Below are 19,001 nucleotides of genomic sequence, written 5' to 3' on the forward strand. Positions count from 1 at the left end.
CGTGATAAGTTTACCTCGTAAGTTCTACTATCATTCTTAAACCTCCCCCGATCCAGGTAACGGCAAGTTAAAGCAGAACTCCGCTTTATGCCAAGCTTTTATTGCTCCTTGAGTGACACTTCCGGAACCAGGCGAAGGCGATTGCTGCATGATTATGGGAGGACGAGGGCGGAGGGTAAAGGGAAATCTCAGGCTAAATATTCCAACCTTTTATTCACCACACAGCACCTCATCACCGTTCCTGCATTGGATTGGCAAAAAAAGGGCAGTGCTTTGAGTGGGTGCAGAAAAAGTGACAAAAAAGTGGTCAACTTTGGCACAAGTGGCTGCGCATAAGCTTTCCTTCGCTGTTCCCGGTGGGAAAAGTAGTGGGCACACACACACACACACACAGACGCACACTCTTTTTACGCTACGAATCCAATGTTTAAGAGGCCACTTTTTTGTACCTTCTGAGTCGACTTAAATATTATTTATTGAACCTTTTGCCATCGTTCACCATCATTGGGCCGAGAGTCCTGCCAAGGGCCGCGGTGATAACCGACAAAGTTTTGCTCACCCTCGTACCCTCGATTGGGGATGCTGGGGGTTGTTTTTTTTTTGGTTGCTGGTTGCTGGTTCCGTTATTCCCGGGTTTCCCGAATTTCGGAAATTGGTGTATAATTTCTTGCCTTCTTGGCCTCGTTAGGGACAGGGCTTTTTTCGATGTTGCTTTACCTCTACAAGCAATGGGGCCTTTTGCTACTGCTAAAAAGGACAAAAAAGCAAGGATAAAACAAGTAGAAGAGAGCAAAGTTTTCGGCTAGCGCGATGAAAAAAAAAAGAAGGAAAAGCAAGTCTGGAGACATCTTTTCTCATTTGTTACTTCCCACTGGGCCCATCCGGCATCCCGGGTCAGGATGCGTTTAATATACGATTCAAAGTAACCGAGATCCCACCGGTGGAGCGTTCGAGTTGAAGACGAACTTTTTGTCGTCCTGTTTTTTTTTTCGGAAGCGTGCACGAGTGCTGTACAGATGAATAAATAGTGATCTTCACAGATGGTGTCCTGCGGAGAAAAAGCCTGGAGCTGACTGGCTTTTGGTTACCGTGCCTGCAGGTTCCCTTGACGTCCAACGGCGGAGATCACAAATCCAAGGAAGATCACATATTTCACGCATCGATAGAACGAAAGTCGTATGTCTAGGAGTGTGTGTGAGTGTGTTTTTGAGGAATTCTAGAGAATGAGCAAAGTTTTTCCCAAAGTAGCTCCAAAGCAGACTGACTGGCGGGATTGAAAGGTGGACCAAAAACTTGTTCCCCTTGTTCTATACACTCTCAAACACAAGATGACGAACTGTGTGACAAAATGCACACATACATCCGTACGACAGGACATACGGATGATGTTCGATTCTTTGCGATGTTTTTGTTTCACTCTCGGGTTTGCGGCCCGTGATCGATCCGCTCCTGTGCAAGCGTTAAATTTGCTAACTTTTAAGTGCTTCGCAGGGAGGGTTCCCGAGAATGGTTCTAGAGAATGGTCGCTTCTAGAGGCATGTAAAATGGCACGTGGTAAGTGTGTCTACTGAGTAGCATTCCGACGCCATAAAAAAGGCATCAACCGAGCACCGGAACTGGTTGCGGTGGTAGTTGCGGAAAAACTTTTGTCAACCTTTTCGCAAATGTATTTTTAATGGCCAACTTTATTGACTGTGAGTTGTGCTGAGCGGTGAAGAAGCACCAGTAGCTTTATGGCGTTGGACTGCTAGTTTCGAGTTGTTCAAAAATCAACCGAGACTTCAACAGGTGTTGGTGGTTTGTTGGTTGGTTGAAAGCTGAAGGGCTGGAGCGTAGCATTCTGATGAGCGCTCTTATCTTTTGACAGTTGTTTGCTTTCTTTGGTGGAAAAGTTTGATGGCATTCGATTTGGAGGTATCGTAAATCATTGTTACGCCTGTCCACCGCTATCCGCTATGAAATGGATAGAAGGATTTTGCTTCCATCTCTTAGATAACATAAAGAATATTATCTTGCAGACAGTTTCACACCATCTCCGTAGCGATCACCCTCCACAAAAAAAAAAACTTTGTACACATTCGACGCAAAATTTCGCAAGAAGCATTTTAATTGCAGCACGCGCTTTGACGCGCCCTAAATTGCATCCAATTAGAGCGCGAGCCAACTTTTCGCATCGGTAAGCTCGAAATCGCTCATTTGAATTTATGACTTCTCGGTTCTCGGGAAGAAAAATGAAAAATAAGTCCACCATCGCCCACCACCGCCGCTGCGTGATCTGCCTGCGAACGATGTGATGAAGTCATTAATTTACCGGAAGACCACCAGCAAGCAGATTAGTTCCGGCAGTTTCATCGTTTTATAAACGAATGTTGACAGCCTCCGTCGTCGGTGTGCCGTTTTGCTACACCGACCGACCGACCGACCGACCGACCGACCGACCGACCGACCGACCGACCGACCGACCGATCTGCCCTTCAGCGCTCACCGACACCAACGTACCTTATCCCCGGGCATTAGTTCCAGCACTGATATCGATGTCGATGTGAGGACATGGCAAGATAAATTGTGCAAAGTTTTTTGATTTATGACAGCTTACGACCGGAACCGGAAAATCGGACCGGAGGATACTTATTGCAAAACGGTGGTGTCGAAAGAAACGCGGGACCCGCTGGCCGTTGGCTGTGGCACTGCAACCGACACATATTGAGAGGAAGAAAATGCTCATAATATTCTTGTCGTCCGACGCCGACGTCGCCGTCGTCGTATGATTAAGCCAATCCCCGTAGAGTCTATAGCTGTTGAAAAGTGGGGGAAAACTTTCGCATGCTTCGTTGCCCCGCAAGCTATTTCTGCATGCATAGCGCTCCTGAGAGACAGGGCCATGCCGGAAGTCAAATGGTCACACGACGGTCAGAAACTATTCAATTTGCTCTCGATGTCAACGGAGTGATGTAGTGCCGTGGGTAAAGCGCTATCGCAATGATGCGAAACCGAGACGGTTTATCGATTTGTTCGGATTCTTGCTGATGCTGCTAGCATTGAAAGACGCGATGGACACGATGCTTCGGTTCGATTGGTCTTGAAAGCGTACAGTGGATGAAGAGTTTGGTGGAATGTTTCGGACACCAAAGACACACAGCTAGCGGCAAACGGACACGCATCTTACCGTAGCGGAAGAGCAACGGTTAGCCCAAGTTCAATGTTGACCGTACGATGTTCGGAACACGGGAGAACACGATCGTAGTTAATTAAGACTGCAATAAGAACGGTGAGCAGTGTGACTTACCTTGAGCACGAAAATCTCTCCGGTAGTTCGATTAATGTCGAACTTGCTGTTGGCAGGATTGTCCGGATCGATACCCTGACCGGTAAGGAAGTAGACGATGTTCTGGGGCCGATCCTTGTCACCGTCGGTAGCCGTAACCTGTATTTATACCACATTGCCGGGGCATGTTCGTTCGGTATGTATGTTGTACGGAGGGCATGAAAAAAGTGAAAAAAAAAAGAATCAATCAGTGATGATACTTCGATGAGACAGTAAGGCGGTTTTGTGGCTTCCTTGTAAGGGAGCAACTATTTTTACGAGATTTAATCTACAGCATGCACAAACGGCTGCAGGGGATGGGAAGGTTTATGCAAATTGGATGAAACGAATCAAATCGGGATAAAGGGATTAGTACTAATAGCAAACTCAAAGCAATCTACGAGCGTACGATGGTTAGTCAAACAGATTTTCCTATTTCCCATTAGAAGACGTTCGAGTTAGTTGTGCTGACCACCAGAAGAAGCTCCGATCTGGCATGGAGGGATAGGCAGTAAAGAGAAGCTGATGCGGATAGAAATTTAAATGAATTAACTTTAAATTATTTACAACAGGAAACGTGAAGAAACAGTGGATGCGCCAACATAAACACCGTTTGCAGTGGAATATGTCGTACTTTTATTGGCCGAAAGAGACACACGATTCAAGATGATTAGATTTCGCTAATCAAGACCTTGCGGTTTGGGATGCGATGGGACGCTCTTTGAAGCTTGAATGCTGCATGGAATCGGTAAACAAGCTCCAAAATTGAACCACTGGTCGGAATAGGACAGACGACCGGGCAAGAAGTAATTCGAGTAACTCGCAAACAAAGCATCTGTATCGGGTGGTATACATTTTCCACCCGGCTGGACATGAAAGCACACTCGGGAGGACGAAGTCTCCGCTAGACTGTTAAACGTGTTGTAGCTGCTCCGATGCGTTTATCCCAGTGGCTGCTCGTTTCTGGTGCTGCAGCTTGTATTAAAGAACTTTTCATCAAGCGATGCACCGTGCGGACGTACGTGCTGCAACGCGCAAAGGTGTGTTGCGATGGCCCGTATATTTGGTGCCATCTCCCGGTTGACATTTTCACACTCATAAAAAGGCCTAACGTGCAGGGAGAGGATGGATTAGAATTTAATTAGCGCTCGGATCAAAAGGATTCCGTTGATGACACTATTTTGTCGCGAGGCTGCGTGGGTTCTGTGTGCGCATCTTTCAGCCGAGGTGCAGGTATCGCAAGTTGCATTTGGCAGGATTAAAGGATCTTGGCACCGGGAGCACTAATGAGTGACATACGTGGCCCCGGAGCCATGTGGTCCACCGATGCGATCGTCTGCTACAGGAGCAGCAGCACGCACACAACGAGGCATGTGTGTGTGAGTGTGCTAAGAAGCTTAACGGATTGCATTGCGTGTGCTGCCCCGGACTGGAAGTGAATCGAATAATCTTGCACTCTTCATAGTTAATTTTACGAATGAAAGCACGTCATAATTGGATCTAAGATGGCTCATTTCTTCACTGCAATTCGCTGGAACCGGTGCGTTGTGTCGAAGCGACGGTAATTTTCAGAGAATCGAGAACTTACACTGTGCCCACTCATTTAAATGCAAGACACATTAGCATTGGAGCGCAACCGTGCATTATTAGCATATTGATGAAGACGGCCAACTGTCAGCCAACTATTCTTTAAGTAAAAAAATGTGTTTTTATATGGAAACATAATACCTCGATTATTGGAGGATTAATTTTCCAATATGCGTCCGTCGGAAAAGTAACACAGTCAAGTCAAGTGAAAAGTTAACGCAACTAAGCGTTATGTCACCAAACCATAATGCTGCTGCGTGGCCTATCGGAAAATCAGACCAACTCGGCTGGCTGCTCACCATGATAACGCTGTTGTGACTAGATGTTAACACAAATCTAGGCTCTTGCTCTCTATCTTCATCAAAGCATCGATTCTCGTTCCGTCCAGACTGTGGCCATCTATTTTCGGTGATGCGATGGAAACACCAAACCAGCGCCAATTAATCGTCCAGCCTTGGCGTGATTTGCGTGGCCCAGCGAAAGCTTGATCGGTTTTCGATTAAGTGTAAATTACGTCAGGCAGATTTGTTGCGGCAGATTGGGGCGATAAAGGTTTGGCAGCGCAAATCAGGCGCTGATTTATGGTGGGCTTGGTAGGCACCAGTGTCCTACTTGTCAGCTTCGCTAGACAACGTCAATGGCCTTAGTCTTCCCGGTGGCTCGGCAATGCGATACGGTGAGATGGCCTTCGATGGTAGAGGCAAATTTAATCACGAGCGATGAACGGAGGTGATGTTTGTGTGTACAATGGCGATCAAAACATGGGTTGAATTACAAAAATAGCATAGCGATTTGATCTGCATACCTCAAAAGCAAAGTGACTTTAAACTCGTTCAATTTGGGTTTTAATCAGGATAATAGCAAAAAGGGGCACATTTAGATGAAACTATAATCAGCAAATAACTTTTCGATTTTATGATGTCCCGACTGCCGAAAACACGCGCTCGGTAACAGCATTACAAGTGCCGAAAATATGTTCGACATTTGTCCCGAGATGGAGTAGCTCTGATAGGCTAATGCAATTAAGCACGTTCGGAAAGGTTCATGTCGATTTAATCACGAAAAACACACACACACACACACATACAAAACTATCGAGTGGAGCGCAATTAGACGCAGATCCCCCGGTGGTGGGATCGTTCGTTGTTGGTCGGACCTGAGCGGTTGGTGTAAAAAAAGGGGGGCCGGTGCTACCTAATGGACCGACAGGGGGAAAGTGTTCCTACAAATTAGTGATTTGTTTCAATTTGTTCACACTTCCCAGTGGTGTACGCATGCTGGGGCCGGTACAGTGCATCGTGTATCACTTCGAAAGGCAATTAACGTGGCAGTGTCAGTGTGCCCCTTGTGTAAATGGGTTACGAGTTCGATTTGCCAGTTTAAAAATAGGATCGTTTTGAGTTTTTCCGTGTTTTAAGGCTCCAATTGCACGGCAGCTTTATTCCGCCTGATGAAATGATGCTCCTCGGAAGGGTGTGTGCAAAAAGTGCAGCAGGATGGGATGGGGTGGGAAATTTATTAAGCATTTGCATCATCGGCGCAGTGGGAATTTATGAGGGTTCCCTCGGTTGATTATAGTTTTGGATAATAATAGCTGATGTAATTTACTGCTTCCGTCTGGGTGTTTTCCATCGCTGCCGGTGATGGTTGCCGGTGCCGGATGCGGAAATACATCGGTGGGTTAGGGGGTGGTTCCGAGGGGGCCTTTTTTTGTTGCTTGTTTTACTTCCGCAACCACACATCGTGTAGGCTCATAGGAACTTTTTGATGGCTGTTGAATAAACTCTATACGCTTGTTGTTTGGTTGAATATGAACAACGCGTTCGTTAGAATTCTGCTTCAGCGCCGGTTCGGAAAAGGTTAAATTTTAAAGCTGTGTTAAGTGGAATATAGGTGCATATTAAGCTTAATAGTGGCTTTTGCTTATAATACTTCAACGCATATGAGCATATGAAAAACTTTACATGAAAGAACTACATGTATCATGCATCACTGATCACAGAAACATCGCAAAAGGTCGCAACGACATTTTATAACATTTGTGAAACTTAAATTTTCATTACCATCGGTTGGGAGGGGGGTGGAAATCTTGCGTGCAGTGTCACGATAAAAGTAGCGCCACCCTTTTAAAGTGTTTTGTTTTAAAAGCACACAACGAAAAGTATGCCTGCGCCAGGGTCCCTTTATTCTGAAGGGTTCTTCGCCAAAAAAATGTGGACCACTCAACTGGGATCTGTGAGCCGCCAAGACGAACAACCGAGTTTGGCGAGCTTTTCTTCCAATTTCTGGGAAAAGTTGGATAATAACACAAAAAAGAAAACCTCCCACCCCACCCCAGATCGAGTATCGGGTGGCAGGTGAACCACCGTACCGTGATCCGCGTGGTGGAGTGAGAAAAGTAATTTTCATATTTCATATCTACGATAACTTAGCCAGACAGATAACCTCGTCTGCGCTGCCTGTCTGGATGGGAGACGAACCACCGTTGCGAACTATTCGGATGATCCGGTGTGAGAGTCTTCAGGAAGGAGTTCCAAAGTGTTTCACGCTGGGAGCAATGGGAGTGCGCGGTGGTAGATAATCAACATCTTCTCGCTACCACTTCATCGGTTCGGTTCTTAGCGCTTCGTTTGTGGAATGGCAAGCTCACCTTTCGCCGGGCAAGAAAAGATCGCACTACAAAGCCCGCTCAGGATGAAATATTGAATCTTAGGGAAGGCCTTAACTTGTCTTTAGTGAACCGTACATCGCTGAAGTAGTGAAAGGGATCGGGTAGACTGGGGGCACCATAGTTTTGTAACGAAATCTGTCGAACGGCTGCGGTTGAACGGTACCAGAAACTTTGTAATTTAGCATCCCATTCGATTTTCACTGCTATCGTCAACTATCACGCGCTACTTCTTCGACGCCATCATCATCAGTAGTTGCAAAATTGTTGTTTCGTTTTTGGTTTTATCGGTCGATAGTTTCCCCACCAAAAAAAAAAAAAGAATATACAACATACTCTGTAAGTTTAGCTCGCGGAAAGCTTTCGGTAATTGGTTTTCTTTGAAACCCGGGGGGTAATTCTTTCCCGTCAGCGGATACTGCAGGAAAGTGTGGCACAGTAGCGACAAGAAAAAGCACTAGCGCAGTTGTTCTGGATGAGTGGAGCTGTTTGGGCAACATTGGCTCCGGTAGGATAGGATGCACATGCCAGCCACTGCTATGATGGGTAATGATGCACAATAAGGTCAACGGAGACGATATTCATCGATACCAAAAAAAAAACAACACCAAATCACCTAAATAATGTTACGTCAGTTCGGTGTTGAGGAACTCGCCATTGGCAAAAGTGCACCACCCTCCATATATCCGGACCAAAAAAAAAAAAAGGATACGACGTACGTTGGACGAAAAAAGGATTTTTCGTCCAACCGAAACCTAAAGCTGAAAATATGCTCTGGCACGTTCCGATTTCTTTTCACCGTATTTATGCGAAATGATTTATTGCCAGTAACACAGACGTTTCTAACAGCAAGCGCCTTGCGGGTTGGTAGAAAGAGATGTCTTCATTTTTTGTTGTTGCTTTTTAGAATGCGTGGCAGTCGTTGCTACCAGTTTTGGGCGTTATTCATGTGTGTGAGTAGCGTGAAACGGGGCATTGCAAAAAGCAATCGATTTCGACAGACTTCCGTAAGCTGTCATAATTGTGCTGATGATTGCACAAATTTCTCAGCCAACTCCCTTTATTTGGAAAGCATGTTCGAGAAATGCAAGCGATCCCCTGCACGAAATTCTCGATAGCTCAGGAGTTCTGGTGGAGCAATAGTCGGTGTTTACGACAGCAGAAAGCAAAGTACGTCATACCAGAACCAACAACACTATAAGCTGCAATTGATCATTCCTTCAATTTGCAAACCAAACTGCTGCCCATTCATCTTGTCCGCATCACGTCCGTAGGAACAGATTGTGTTAAAAACCGAGGGCCAAAACCGAGTCGGACGGACCGACCACCTCGCATCCGAGTGAGGTGAATGGTTTTGTCATTTATTTTGTTGTCTTGGGCCAATTTTACATGGCCAGAAAAGCTGTTCTGTTTGCTTATCTTTGCTCCTTCTCAGCAAGTGGTATGCATAATTCATCAAACAAATGAGCTCTTGTCAATTGGCCCAAACGAATGGGGTGAGGGGGGTTTGGCCGGTCGAACCTACTAAGCTTTTCTGTAGTTGGGCCTCTTTCTTTGCTCCACTTCGAAACGGAATTGGTTTGTCAAATTTTTAGCACCCGACCTTTGATGTTGCACCTTTGCCGGAGCAAAGCGAGCAAGAATGTAACGTTATTGTGGGTGGGAGGGTAGCATAGCAAAACATAAAGTAACAATAACATTTCAATTCCGAAAACTGTCCATCCATCAAACCGGGTCCTTCTTTTCCCGACGACCGACTAGTTCGGGTTAGGTTTAGATGAAACACCGGCACAGTTTCTATGTTCAAGCATTCTTTAAAATATTTTCCTCCAGCACGAAAACCCAACAATTCGTCATGTTGTGTTAGGTTGGTCGGATAGCAATGCAAACACAGCTTCCGGGAAACAGGAATGAAAAACGCAAACTTACTCCCCATGAACAAGCTTCCCCATGAATAGCTTTGCACTAGAATCTACTGTTGCCAGGATGCATCAAGCTACCACAATGCCACCGATTGTATGTGCGTGCGTTTCTACGCGTTCGGCGATAGCTGGCTAACTCCGGTTACTCCTTACTCCGCGGCTGGTCAGGCTTTCAGGGGCAACACTGCAAAGTCCGACAGTGGCGCGTGTTGTGGCTCCAAACAGAATGTTCATAAATTTCACTCGCGATGAACCAAACTGACAGTAGCTGCATTTGCAGACCGATTCGCGAAGCCGGAAACGTGGGCAAGTAATGCGAACGGAAACACCAGTAAGAAGACGCTTCGCGCAGCCCGGAGCTATTCGTGCACAATTTTTGTGATGCTTGAATGAGGGAGAAAATGCAGTGAATAAAAGGAAACTTTGGAGAAGGAGAAAAAAAAACCAAGAACGAGTAAAGCACCGACCACTGTGTTCAAATAAAACTTAAAAGAATCGGAACATCGGAAGAGAGAGAGAGAGAGGGAGAGAGAGAGAGAGAGAACAAGCAAGGCAAATGATCGGTAGGTTGAAAGTTGAACAGATACACGTAGAAAATGTTGCTAGTTGTCAGAGATAGCACCGAGTGGGGAATGCGAGCGCAAAATAATCCCCCCAAAAAAAAAGTGCAACAAGAAAATTGGCACATACAAAGAAAAAAGAAAACTGGCCGGAAAAATGGACAAAACTGTTGCCTAGAACAAATTGTTCTAACGAGATTTTAATTGAATTTGGAAAGTTGGAATGCTTTTCGTTTCTGCGTTCTGCAGATTCTTTTTTTTCGCTCTCTCTCGCTGGACGACCAGTGAACAAACACCACCAGTGAATCGGTCGGTCGGATTCCAAAGCTCGCCCCACCCTGCGCTCCTGTAGAGGAGGGAAAAAGATACAATTTTTCCACGCTGTCACTGCTACTTGTGATCTCGGGCTTCTGATTTTCCACCCATCCAATACACACGCTGTACCAGTCTTGTCCGATGGGGCATTCAAGTGGAAGCCGATGGAAAACTCCCAAAGAAAGCAGCAGCAAGACGGTTAAAAAAAACGGTAATTTTCTGCATCGCATTCGTCATTCCGAGCTGGCCACCACGGCAAGGTTGTGTCGGTCAGCGATTCATCATTAAAACTCAGCCGTGCTTCCGTGCTTCCCCTGCTGGCTGCCATCAGGTAAATTACTTAATTTCCGTTCATTAGACAGCACCGACGCACACACCGGGTTCAAACTCGCTGCTAAAGTTCTTTGAAGATGCTCAGCAAAAGGTGCGTTAAAAATAACCAAGAACACCGTGAACAACTTTCGCGTCTTCGCGAACGGTACAGCGTTGCTTCGGTGACTTAAGAAAGAAAATTGTTGTCCCGTGCCGAACGGCGTATCGTTTAAAGTTATTGACGCTACTTAGCGTTTGTCGATGCGAGAAGATCCTATCGGATACCGAACCGACCCATAAGGGGAAGATTACCAAGCGCCCCCCTCCAGCCAAGAGCCACCGAGTCACCGTGACGAATTTCAAACGTGGATCGCTCGCGAACGATTATCGCTAGCATCGACACGAAAGTGCCATTGTGCATTACGCACTCTTTAATATCCATTAGTGTTGTGAGCGCACTCGAAGTGTTATAGGTTTAAGGGAGGGAGGCGTTTAAATCTGGAGGCCTCATTTTACGCACATGGCAGCATGTAGTCGACAGAATAGTGATGGAAATTTGCCTAAGTACCACATAAAAGGGGAAATATCATTTCGGATTCGTAAATTGGAATGCGGATGGTGTGCGCGCAGTTTCAACTTTGATGGTCCGCGCCGGGAACAAAAACGAGCCGCTTAAAAGCTTGCCCGAAATTAATGGTTAAAAAAGCGGTGCAATTTTAGCAGTGAAAGGATATTTGGCACATTTCGTGCGGCTAAGAGAGCTTTAGCTTAAATATCACCACGGATACAGCCGTGTAACCTAGTGCGTGATGTAAGCAAGATATTTCCGAAATTACAATTAATGACCATGCCCATTATCCGCCGGCACATGAGTGTGTGTGGGTGCTCTTGTTCCATCCAATCACGGTCGCCTCAACTTTTAATTCAAATATTTGGTCCGCCGGCACAAACGGACCAACGCACAATTTTGCTCCCGTTTTAGACACACAGCGCTAGCGATTGTTACACTCCAGCCAGGCGAAAAAGCGCTCGCATCGGATTTATATCGTTCGACCTGATGGTAAGCTTCATTTGCGTGATTGCCGATGAACGCAATTTGATAATGAAACATCGACCAAAACGGAACACGAAGTCGAACTGGCGACACTGTCCCCAAAGACCTCGAGAGGACAAGAAACAGCCGTGGTACAGAGTAAGAAGTAAGAAACCGATCGAAAGAAGAAGAAAAGAAAAAAAAAAACGACCCATAACACCATGGAAACGGACGGAACGGTTGATTTGATAGAAGAAAATTCGTTTTTCCTTCCTCGGATGGACAGCAAGCAACTATTGCATGTGGCTTGCGGCTTGTTAGAATCGAGAAATTGAATGAGTGTGTGTGAGTGTACACACTTTTTTTTCGTTGTTGTCTTGTCTTGTTTTCCACTAATTTTGTGCTCGCCACACGGTACGACTTTCTTGCCGGAATGAAGAAAAAACACCGGAGAACACCGGACGTCGAAGGACGATTCAATCGGAAATGGACCGGGAGTGAGATTTTTGCTCTCTTCTTGCTCGCCTTTCTTTTGCATTTTCCCTCCCTTCACAGCTGCAAGCAATAGAAAAGCCGTAATCCGGCGAGAGGTGCAAGGCGACCTACCCGAGCGAGGGCGAAGGACAAAACGTTTCCAGGAATGCTTATTCGTTACCACGAACGGGACAAGGACCACGAACCACGAATGTCGCCGCTGTTGTTCGTGTTGTCCTTGGCATAAATATCGAATTAATTCCCGGATGAAACATTCGCTTTTCTAGCCGCTTTTTTTCCTGCATTTCTTTTATTTGTAAACCATACTCCAAGCACACACACAAAGCACATAGAGCAATGTCACAGTGCTGTCGTTTTAATGTTGAGTGGATTGATTTGTTTTTCTATGACAAAAAAGCGAAAGAAAAACTGCTGCTGCCGTTGTGTGCTGCCGTCGGTAGAAACGGTCTACACGGTGGGCGCAACAGAACAGATCAGGCAGCAAACGGCTGAGACGGTGCTCAAATATGACGGAATACTGCCTCGGAAGGAATGCCATCTCAGCTTGTGTGGAATGTTTTTTCGTTAGCCGGGTCGCGGTACCGCACGGGATGACGATGTAACGAACGTCAATCGTTGAAGCTCTCGCGCACACCGACTCTCTCTCTCTCTCTATCGCTCTCACCCTAGCCGTGATTCAATTTTTGAGTAGCAGATAATTGAATTTTCAAGTCCAACGCCCACATACGTCGGCGTCGACGGGCGTGGATATGCAAAATCGTATTGCTTCTCACTTGCTTGAAGCAGCTAGGTCCCTTTAAGGAATGAAAAAAAAAACCCGGCAAAAAAACTCAGTTCCTCAAGACCTTATGCGGTAGGATAATGCATGATCTGGTGGCCTTATTTCCTGGTGCAGCTGTACCTGGTGGTACTGCCATTTAAATGTCACTCGTTCGAGCACCGCCACTGTCGGTGGCGGGACCAACACGAGAGAGATGCAATTTCCTCTCGAATGCCCCAGCTTACACTCGTTTGGTTCGCCATTTCGAACCGCACTTGTCAAAGTGTGAAATCGAATGAAAAAGTTAGTCACCTGAACTGCTTATGATTGACAGTAGATGTGCTGTGCAGCGTGCGATCGAGCTGCAGAGGCGACAAAAGCAAATTCACCCCCCCTTTTCAATCATTCAATTTTACGCGACTGTGAACGCATCGTGCGTTGACATGCGTGAAGAAAAGGAAATCTTTCTTCTTAAAAAGTACAAAACCAAATCGATTGCATAACATTTGCTTTTCCCATTAGGACAAAACTTTGCAGCTTGTAAAAGGGAGACTTAACGTCCGAAAATCCGTTCGTCGTCAACACAGCACACCACAGCAGCTCTTCCCGAGAAATGGTAACTTTAATGTCAACAAAAACCACACGCTAACCTTCTCGGAACGGGATTTTGAACATTGTTACGAAAAGGGCCATCTCTTGGCGCAGGAGCACCATTAGCTCTAAAAAGGGAAAGATTTAAGCAAGTGGTACAGTTATTTCGTAGAAAAGAGAGGAAAAAAAAACGAACAAGTTTTAAACAACCAAACTGTACAAGAACGCCTTCGCAGTGTGTTGTTGTTTGAAGAAAGTCGTGTTTGAGCGAGGTACACAAGGACGGAAAGTACCTGGAACCTGGTTGAAATGATTCGTGGTACACACGGTTCGCTGAAACACAGCGCCTAGAAAACTGGCGGCGCCACCAGTGTCGTCAAACACAATTAAACCAATGTCACTGCTATGCGTACCGAGGAACAAAGAATGTGCAATGTGGCGTACGTTAAACGGTTAGCGGTAGCGTGAAGCAAATATTATTTAATTAATCCTACACTTCACTGTTGACGTTGAGCGGTTGACGCCTCCAGGTACCGGAGATAGGAAACACGATGTAGAATGTGTTCAACGGATGGGAAGTTCAGGGGTTTGTACAGATAAAGAAATATTAAAAGATTAAAGTATATCAACCAGCCAGCAGTTTTCTATCGAGACAGTATTCCATATTGATAGTGTTTTATGAGTCAATTTCTTCGCTACTTGCAGCAGAACAGTCAAGCCAACGGTCTACTTTACACAACAATGAAGGTTAGTTATACAGAAAGCGATTGTGCAGAAAACCATCACCATCACCAGAAATACTATTGTATCGCTGTCCCTGGCAAACCGTCGGGCCTGACAGATCTGGTCCGAGTTCGGCCTGTAGGTGTTACCGAGCGATAAGGCTCCCTACTGCCCTACGGAGAAGTCGATTTACGCCAACTGTCAAGCCGATTAACATGCCTCCCATGCTCCCGCCATCGATAGGTACACGTAACCGCTGTTAAACGAAATCCATGGTACAGTGACTTCGAACAGACAGACCACTGAGTGAGAGAGCGAGAGAGTCACGCGGACAGGGAGATAATATTGAAAGTTATTGTAGGCCTTGAGGGTTTTGTTCGATTCCACAACCACTTTGATGGATGGATTAATGTTCACCGTGTGTACGCGAATAAACCGGGCGAAGCTTTAGTAGCTGAGCAATGTGAGGGCAAAGCGCAAACAGGAAGGAATCGATCAGTAACGCAGGCAGCAGCATATGAAGCATCCACTACGCGCACGAAAACCATTCAAAGGGAAATATTTCCCCGGCAAGACACCGTCACCAATAGGCAGCCACTAAGAGCACCACCACCAATACCACAACTCACCACCACCAAACGAGCTCTATAAGCATAGTATATCGGGAACAACCTGCATAATCGGAAACGGGACGGCCAGCTCTTCATCCATGGTGCGCTCGTAGACCTGCTGCGGGAAGCTCGGCGGCATATCGTTCACGTCCTTAACATTGATCACAATGATCGTTTCGTTTTCGTTCAAACTATCGGAGGCGACCAGCGTCAGATGGTACTGGCAGATGGGATGGCAAAAAGGAGGGGAAGAAGAGACCATGTTGCAATTAGTTAACGGTTTGCTGCACGCCTTCCCATCGTGTTTTGTGCGGAGAGGTTTTGCGGACTTAAATTCTGCGTGATCCGATTAAGTACCCCGGGGGTGATTGAAACGGAGAAGCATAAAACGAGGGGCCACGAAGAAAAGTGATGACGAGAGTAGCCGATCGGTAAAACTGGAGCGAGCATACATTATTCAACAAGTTGTAAGCCGATCTGCCCATTGGCAAAAAACCGCGGAAAATCGTGGCCTACAACACAGCTGCACCCGGACTGGCGTGGGCTCACTCTCGCTCCTTTTTTAGCGGAGATGGTAATTTACATCAGCACGGGCGCACATCAAACTCGGTGCTCGGTTGGGAAGACTTCAGGAAGACAGGCCGGAACCGCCATGATGAAATATTTACGATTACTTTCTGTTTGATTTGCGGTGGGAAAACTTCGACACTGGGAAGCCTCAGCGGGGGTCGGCGGGAATTCTGCGGCAGTTTCGTCAACTATCGGCAACGAGGGTACATCCGAGAGCAGGTTCATGAATTCTGCCCCAGCTTGCGTCCGGACTTCCCACTTCCATACCACTGGTCATCCTGGCACACCTGGCTTCGTAATAAATAGCTACGGAGCTCTCATGGCACCGATTGAAAACGGACCAAACCACGATCCATGGTTGACCAATCTGGGTCCACTCTGCTTCCCTTCCAGCAACAAAACCGCAGTCCGGGAGCAGTATCAAAACAGTGCCAACCAGGGGTGGTCGCTTGGGAACCTTCTGTCAATGAGTTATGGAAAATAAATGAATTATCAATTTTATAGCCCATTTAGAATTGCCCGCAGGTCGCTGCAGCGGTAGTTTCGCGCTCGCTCCGTGGGAAACACACGCATCGGTGTTGTTGCCGATGGAAATTAGGTGATAAAATTTAATCAGTTGTAAATCTGATTTCGAACATTAGCGAAACATATGGTACGGGGTAGACTTGGTCAACCGTCGTCAGACGGTCTCGTGGACGGTGATGATGCTGATGATGGGTTTCGTGAGCCCACGAAAAGATAATCGCATTATGCGATGTTTTAAGCTATGCGTACGCAAAACACGCACCAGAAGTGTTTATTACCACGAATGTGTGACCTTGTGCACGACATTGTGATACGTAAACTTGCGATACCTGTAAAACATTAATTATCCGATGCGATCAATGAGGCTTCACTGAACAACAGCCCATGGTGATAGAATAATATTTTCCTCCGCCGTAACCGATGCCGCGTACAAAGTGTTTGAATATTAAATTTTTAGCAAAAGTGCTGCTGTGTACGATACCCCTGAAGCCATCTGAAAGTTTTGAAAACGGCGGAAATCTGTTGACCAACCATGCGATATTAAAAAGGATGTTTTAAACAATTTTTGAATGAGCATTTGGACAAAAAAATGGTGCTATTATATGAAAGTTCAAGCAATACTACACACGAGAAGGGTTGCATTATGGAAATTCCAAACGGTTCAGATACGAGGTAAACGAACTCAATGCTGCTGAAGTTAAATGAGGACAAAAGGGAGTGATGCAGGAATAACAAAAAAAAAAAAAAACGAAACGCAGGAGGTATTGAGCGAAATTGCATGTTCGACCTGCAGGACACGTTTGGGTAGGTTCCGATCGTCCTCTTCGGTAATCTGCGTTCGGTACGTTGGCCGCTCGAAAACGGGCGGATTATCGTTGACGTCCTTTACGTGAATCACGACGGTCGTGTAGTTCTCCTTCAGGTTATCCGATGCTGCGAGACGTAGTTCGTACTGGAGCACGCGTGCGTGTGTGAGAAAGCATTGAAGTATAGGAAGAGACACGGAACGGATTAATGGGTGCGAGAGGATAAACGCTGCTACCAGCTCCATCCAAGGTGGTCCATTTTGATGAATGGTGAAAGCTGTGCGGGATTCGCAATCCGTCAAACGGACCCACTTTCCTATGGTTACGCGACATAAATCCTGGGGGTTGGGTGTACCATTTCTCGGAGCTCCCCAACACAAGCCCGTGACTCGGGCTGGGCTGTGAACTACATTCTACAAATGGATTAGAAAAGCCATTGACCACCGCTGCGTTAAGCTATTATCCTGACCCTCGGGGAGTTCAATCAACGCAGAGTGAACTTTTAGCAACAATCGAGCATAATGTACGCTATTGGTTCGAAAATATATCGCAAAAAAACGAGGCATATCGCTCATAAACAATAGCCATAAAATGGTTTCCTCTGTAAGCTGCGACGAACAAACCAATCTGGGACACAAGAGCTAACTTTGTTCTCGATACCGAATTTGCTGCCACAGGCACTTCAATACCGATACACCATGTGAGTATGGTTTTATGTCAATTCACGGCAGGAAATCGCCCATTACCTGATTATCCGCAAAAAACAATGTCGTGCTCTCTTCGATGCTCTTCGTCGACGATAAGGATGTCTGAGTGCGTTTCTGTCGTCGTAATATTTAAACATCCCATCTTACGGCCACTCCAATGAAGGGCTTTCAATTTTCAATCGTTTTTAGCGGGGCCAGATTTAATATGGCATAAATTTTCCACATCATTGTTGCGATTAATCACTGCCTGCACACGCACGCAACTATGCAAACGATGCGCAAAACGATCGAAATGTTATGTCGGTTATTGAGTCGAGCGATAATATATTTATACTGGGAAGAGTTAAACATTTCTTTTTTTTCTGCGTTCAGCAGCACTTTTTTGCTGCTTTGATTCGCTTTCTACTGCCAGCTTTATAGTCATCGTCGCAACGCACACCAGCATTCGATGTGTGAACGTACGCTTCCGTACCGGAAAGCACGTAAAAATAATAAATCTACCTATTTGATTTTTGCTGCGTCGTCGTCGTCGGTCGTTTTTCGTTCGTGTGTGTTTTTGCTTCTTTGCTGTCACTCCTGGGAGGAATAAACGATGATATAAAACTGCACGCAGATCGAACACTTGGCCGGTTTTCATCCGCCCGATCGAACCGCACGATAGGTGTGATAACGTAAATCGATGCACTTTGTACGTGCACGGGAATATCACATGTGTAGAACGAAAGAAAAAGAAAAGCAAAAAAAAACCAAAACGAACGAACCAAACCAAACAAACGCATAAACAAATAGAAACGCACTCAGGGCACCACTTATAAACGTCGGCATTGTAGAGAGCAGCGTGGTTACCCATAAACTGTAGCAATAAAATGTCGAATAAAAATAATTCCATGTCGGGGAGTTGTGTTCAGCATGTTCTTTGTGCACATTTGGTACGTTTTCACCTTGCACGATGGAGGCGCCTGGTGCCTCGTAGTGATGGAGGCGCCCGGTAGCTCACCGTTCACGCTTAGCACGAAAAGTGATCACTCGCTTTGGTAGGCGAAAGAGCTGCACAAAAACGTGTGCCGCAATCAAAACGCTGCTTGTACTTACTCGTTTCCTCGTCTCGTAGTCTAGGGCGCCGGCGACGTAGATAGCGCCCGTCATGTTCTTGACGGCGAAGGCACCGCCTATGTTACCGCTCGTGATCTCATATCGAATACGCGACGCTGTTTGGAAGAATAGGAAAGAAAAAGGAAGAAAATTGGGTTAAACATCAGGTGCATGAATGGAAACCGTGTATGGAAAGAGGTTATACAACAGAGACAACAGTTTAAATACACACACACACACACATTGTGATCACTCAATCAGTGTCTGTTCGCAGTGTGTGTTGAGGTGATGCTTTAGTCTCCGTGTTTATCGGGATATAACGGACGCATTTCGTTGCGCTTTATGCCGACACGTATCACGATAGCACTTGTTTTCAAACATATGTCTTCCACTGTCTTCCGGCAGCGAGTTTTTCAATTC

At 46.0% G+C, this 19,001-nt stretch overlaps 1 protein-coding gene across 17 annotated transcripts in view; it reads right to left on the minus strand.

Moving 5' to 3' along the window:
• Positions 1-19,001, minus strand: part of LOC118509260 (neural-cadherin) — a 234,516-nt gene that overhangs the window by 31,116 nt on the left and 184,399 nt on the right. For 11 of the 17 annotated variants that reach the window (XR_004905852.1, XM_036049605.1, XM_036049603.1 and 8 more), the window contains 3 exons: positions 18,582-18,697; positions 16,764-16,928; positions 3,287-3,424 (listed from right to left, as the gene is read on the minus strand). Coding sequence is in view for 16 of the 17 variants with exons in the window: in XM_036049605.1 (XP_035905498.1) it covers positions 3,287-3,424; positions 16,764-16,928; positions 18,582-18,697 (419 nt within the window). In the remaining variant the exon portion in view is untranslated. Of the gene's footprint in view, positions 1-3,286; positions 3,425-14,942; positions 15,102-16,763; positions 16,929-18,581; positions 18,698-19,001 lie in introns of all 17 variants that reach the window. The other 6 variants (XM_036049609.1, XM_036049607.1, XM_036049608.1 and 3 more) reach the window with 1 other exon arrangement.

Source organism: Anopheles stephensi, chromosome 3 (genome assembly GCF_013141755.1).
Source record: "Anopheles stephensi strain Indian chromosome 3, UCI_ANSTEP_V1.0, whole genome shotgun sequence".
NCBI lineage: Eukaryota > Metazoa > Arthropoda > Insecta > Diptera > Culicidae > Anopheles > Anopheles stephensi.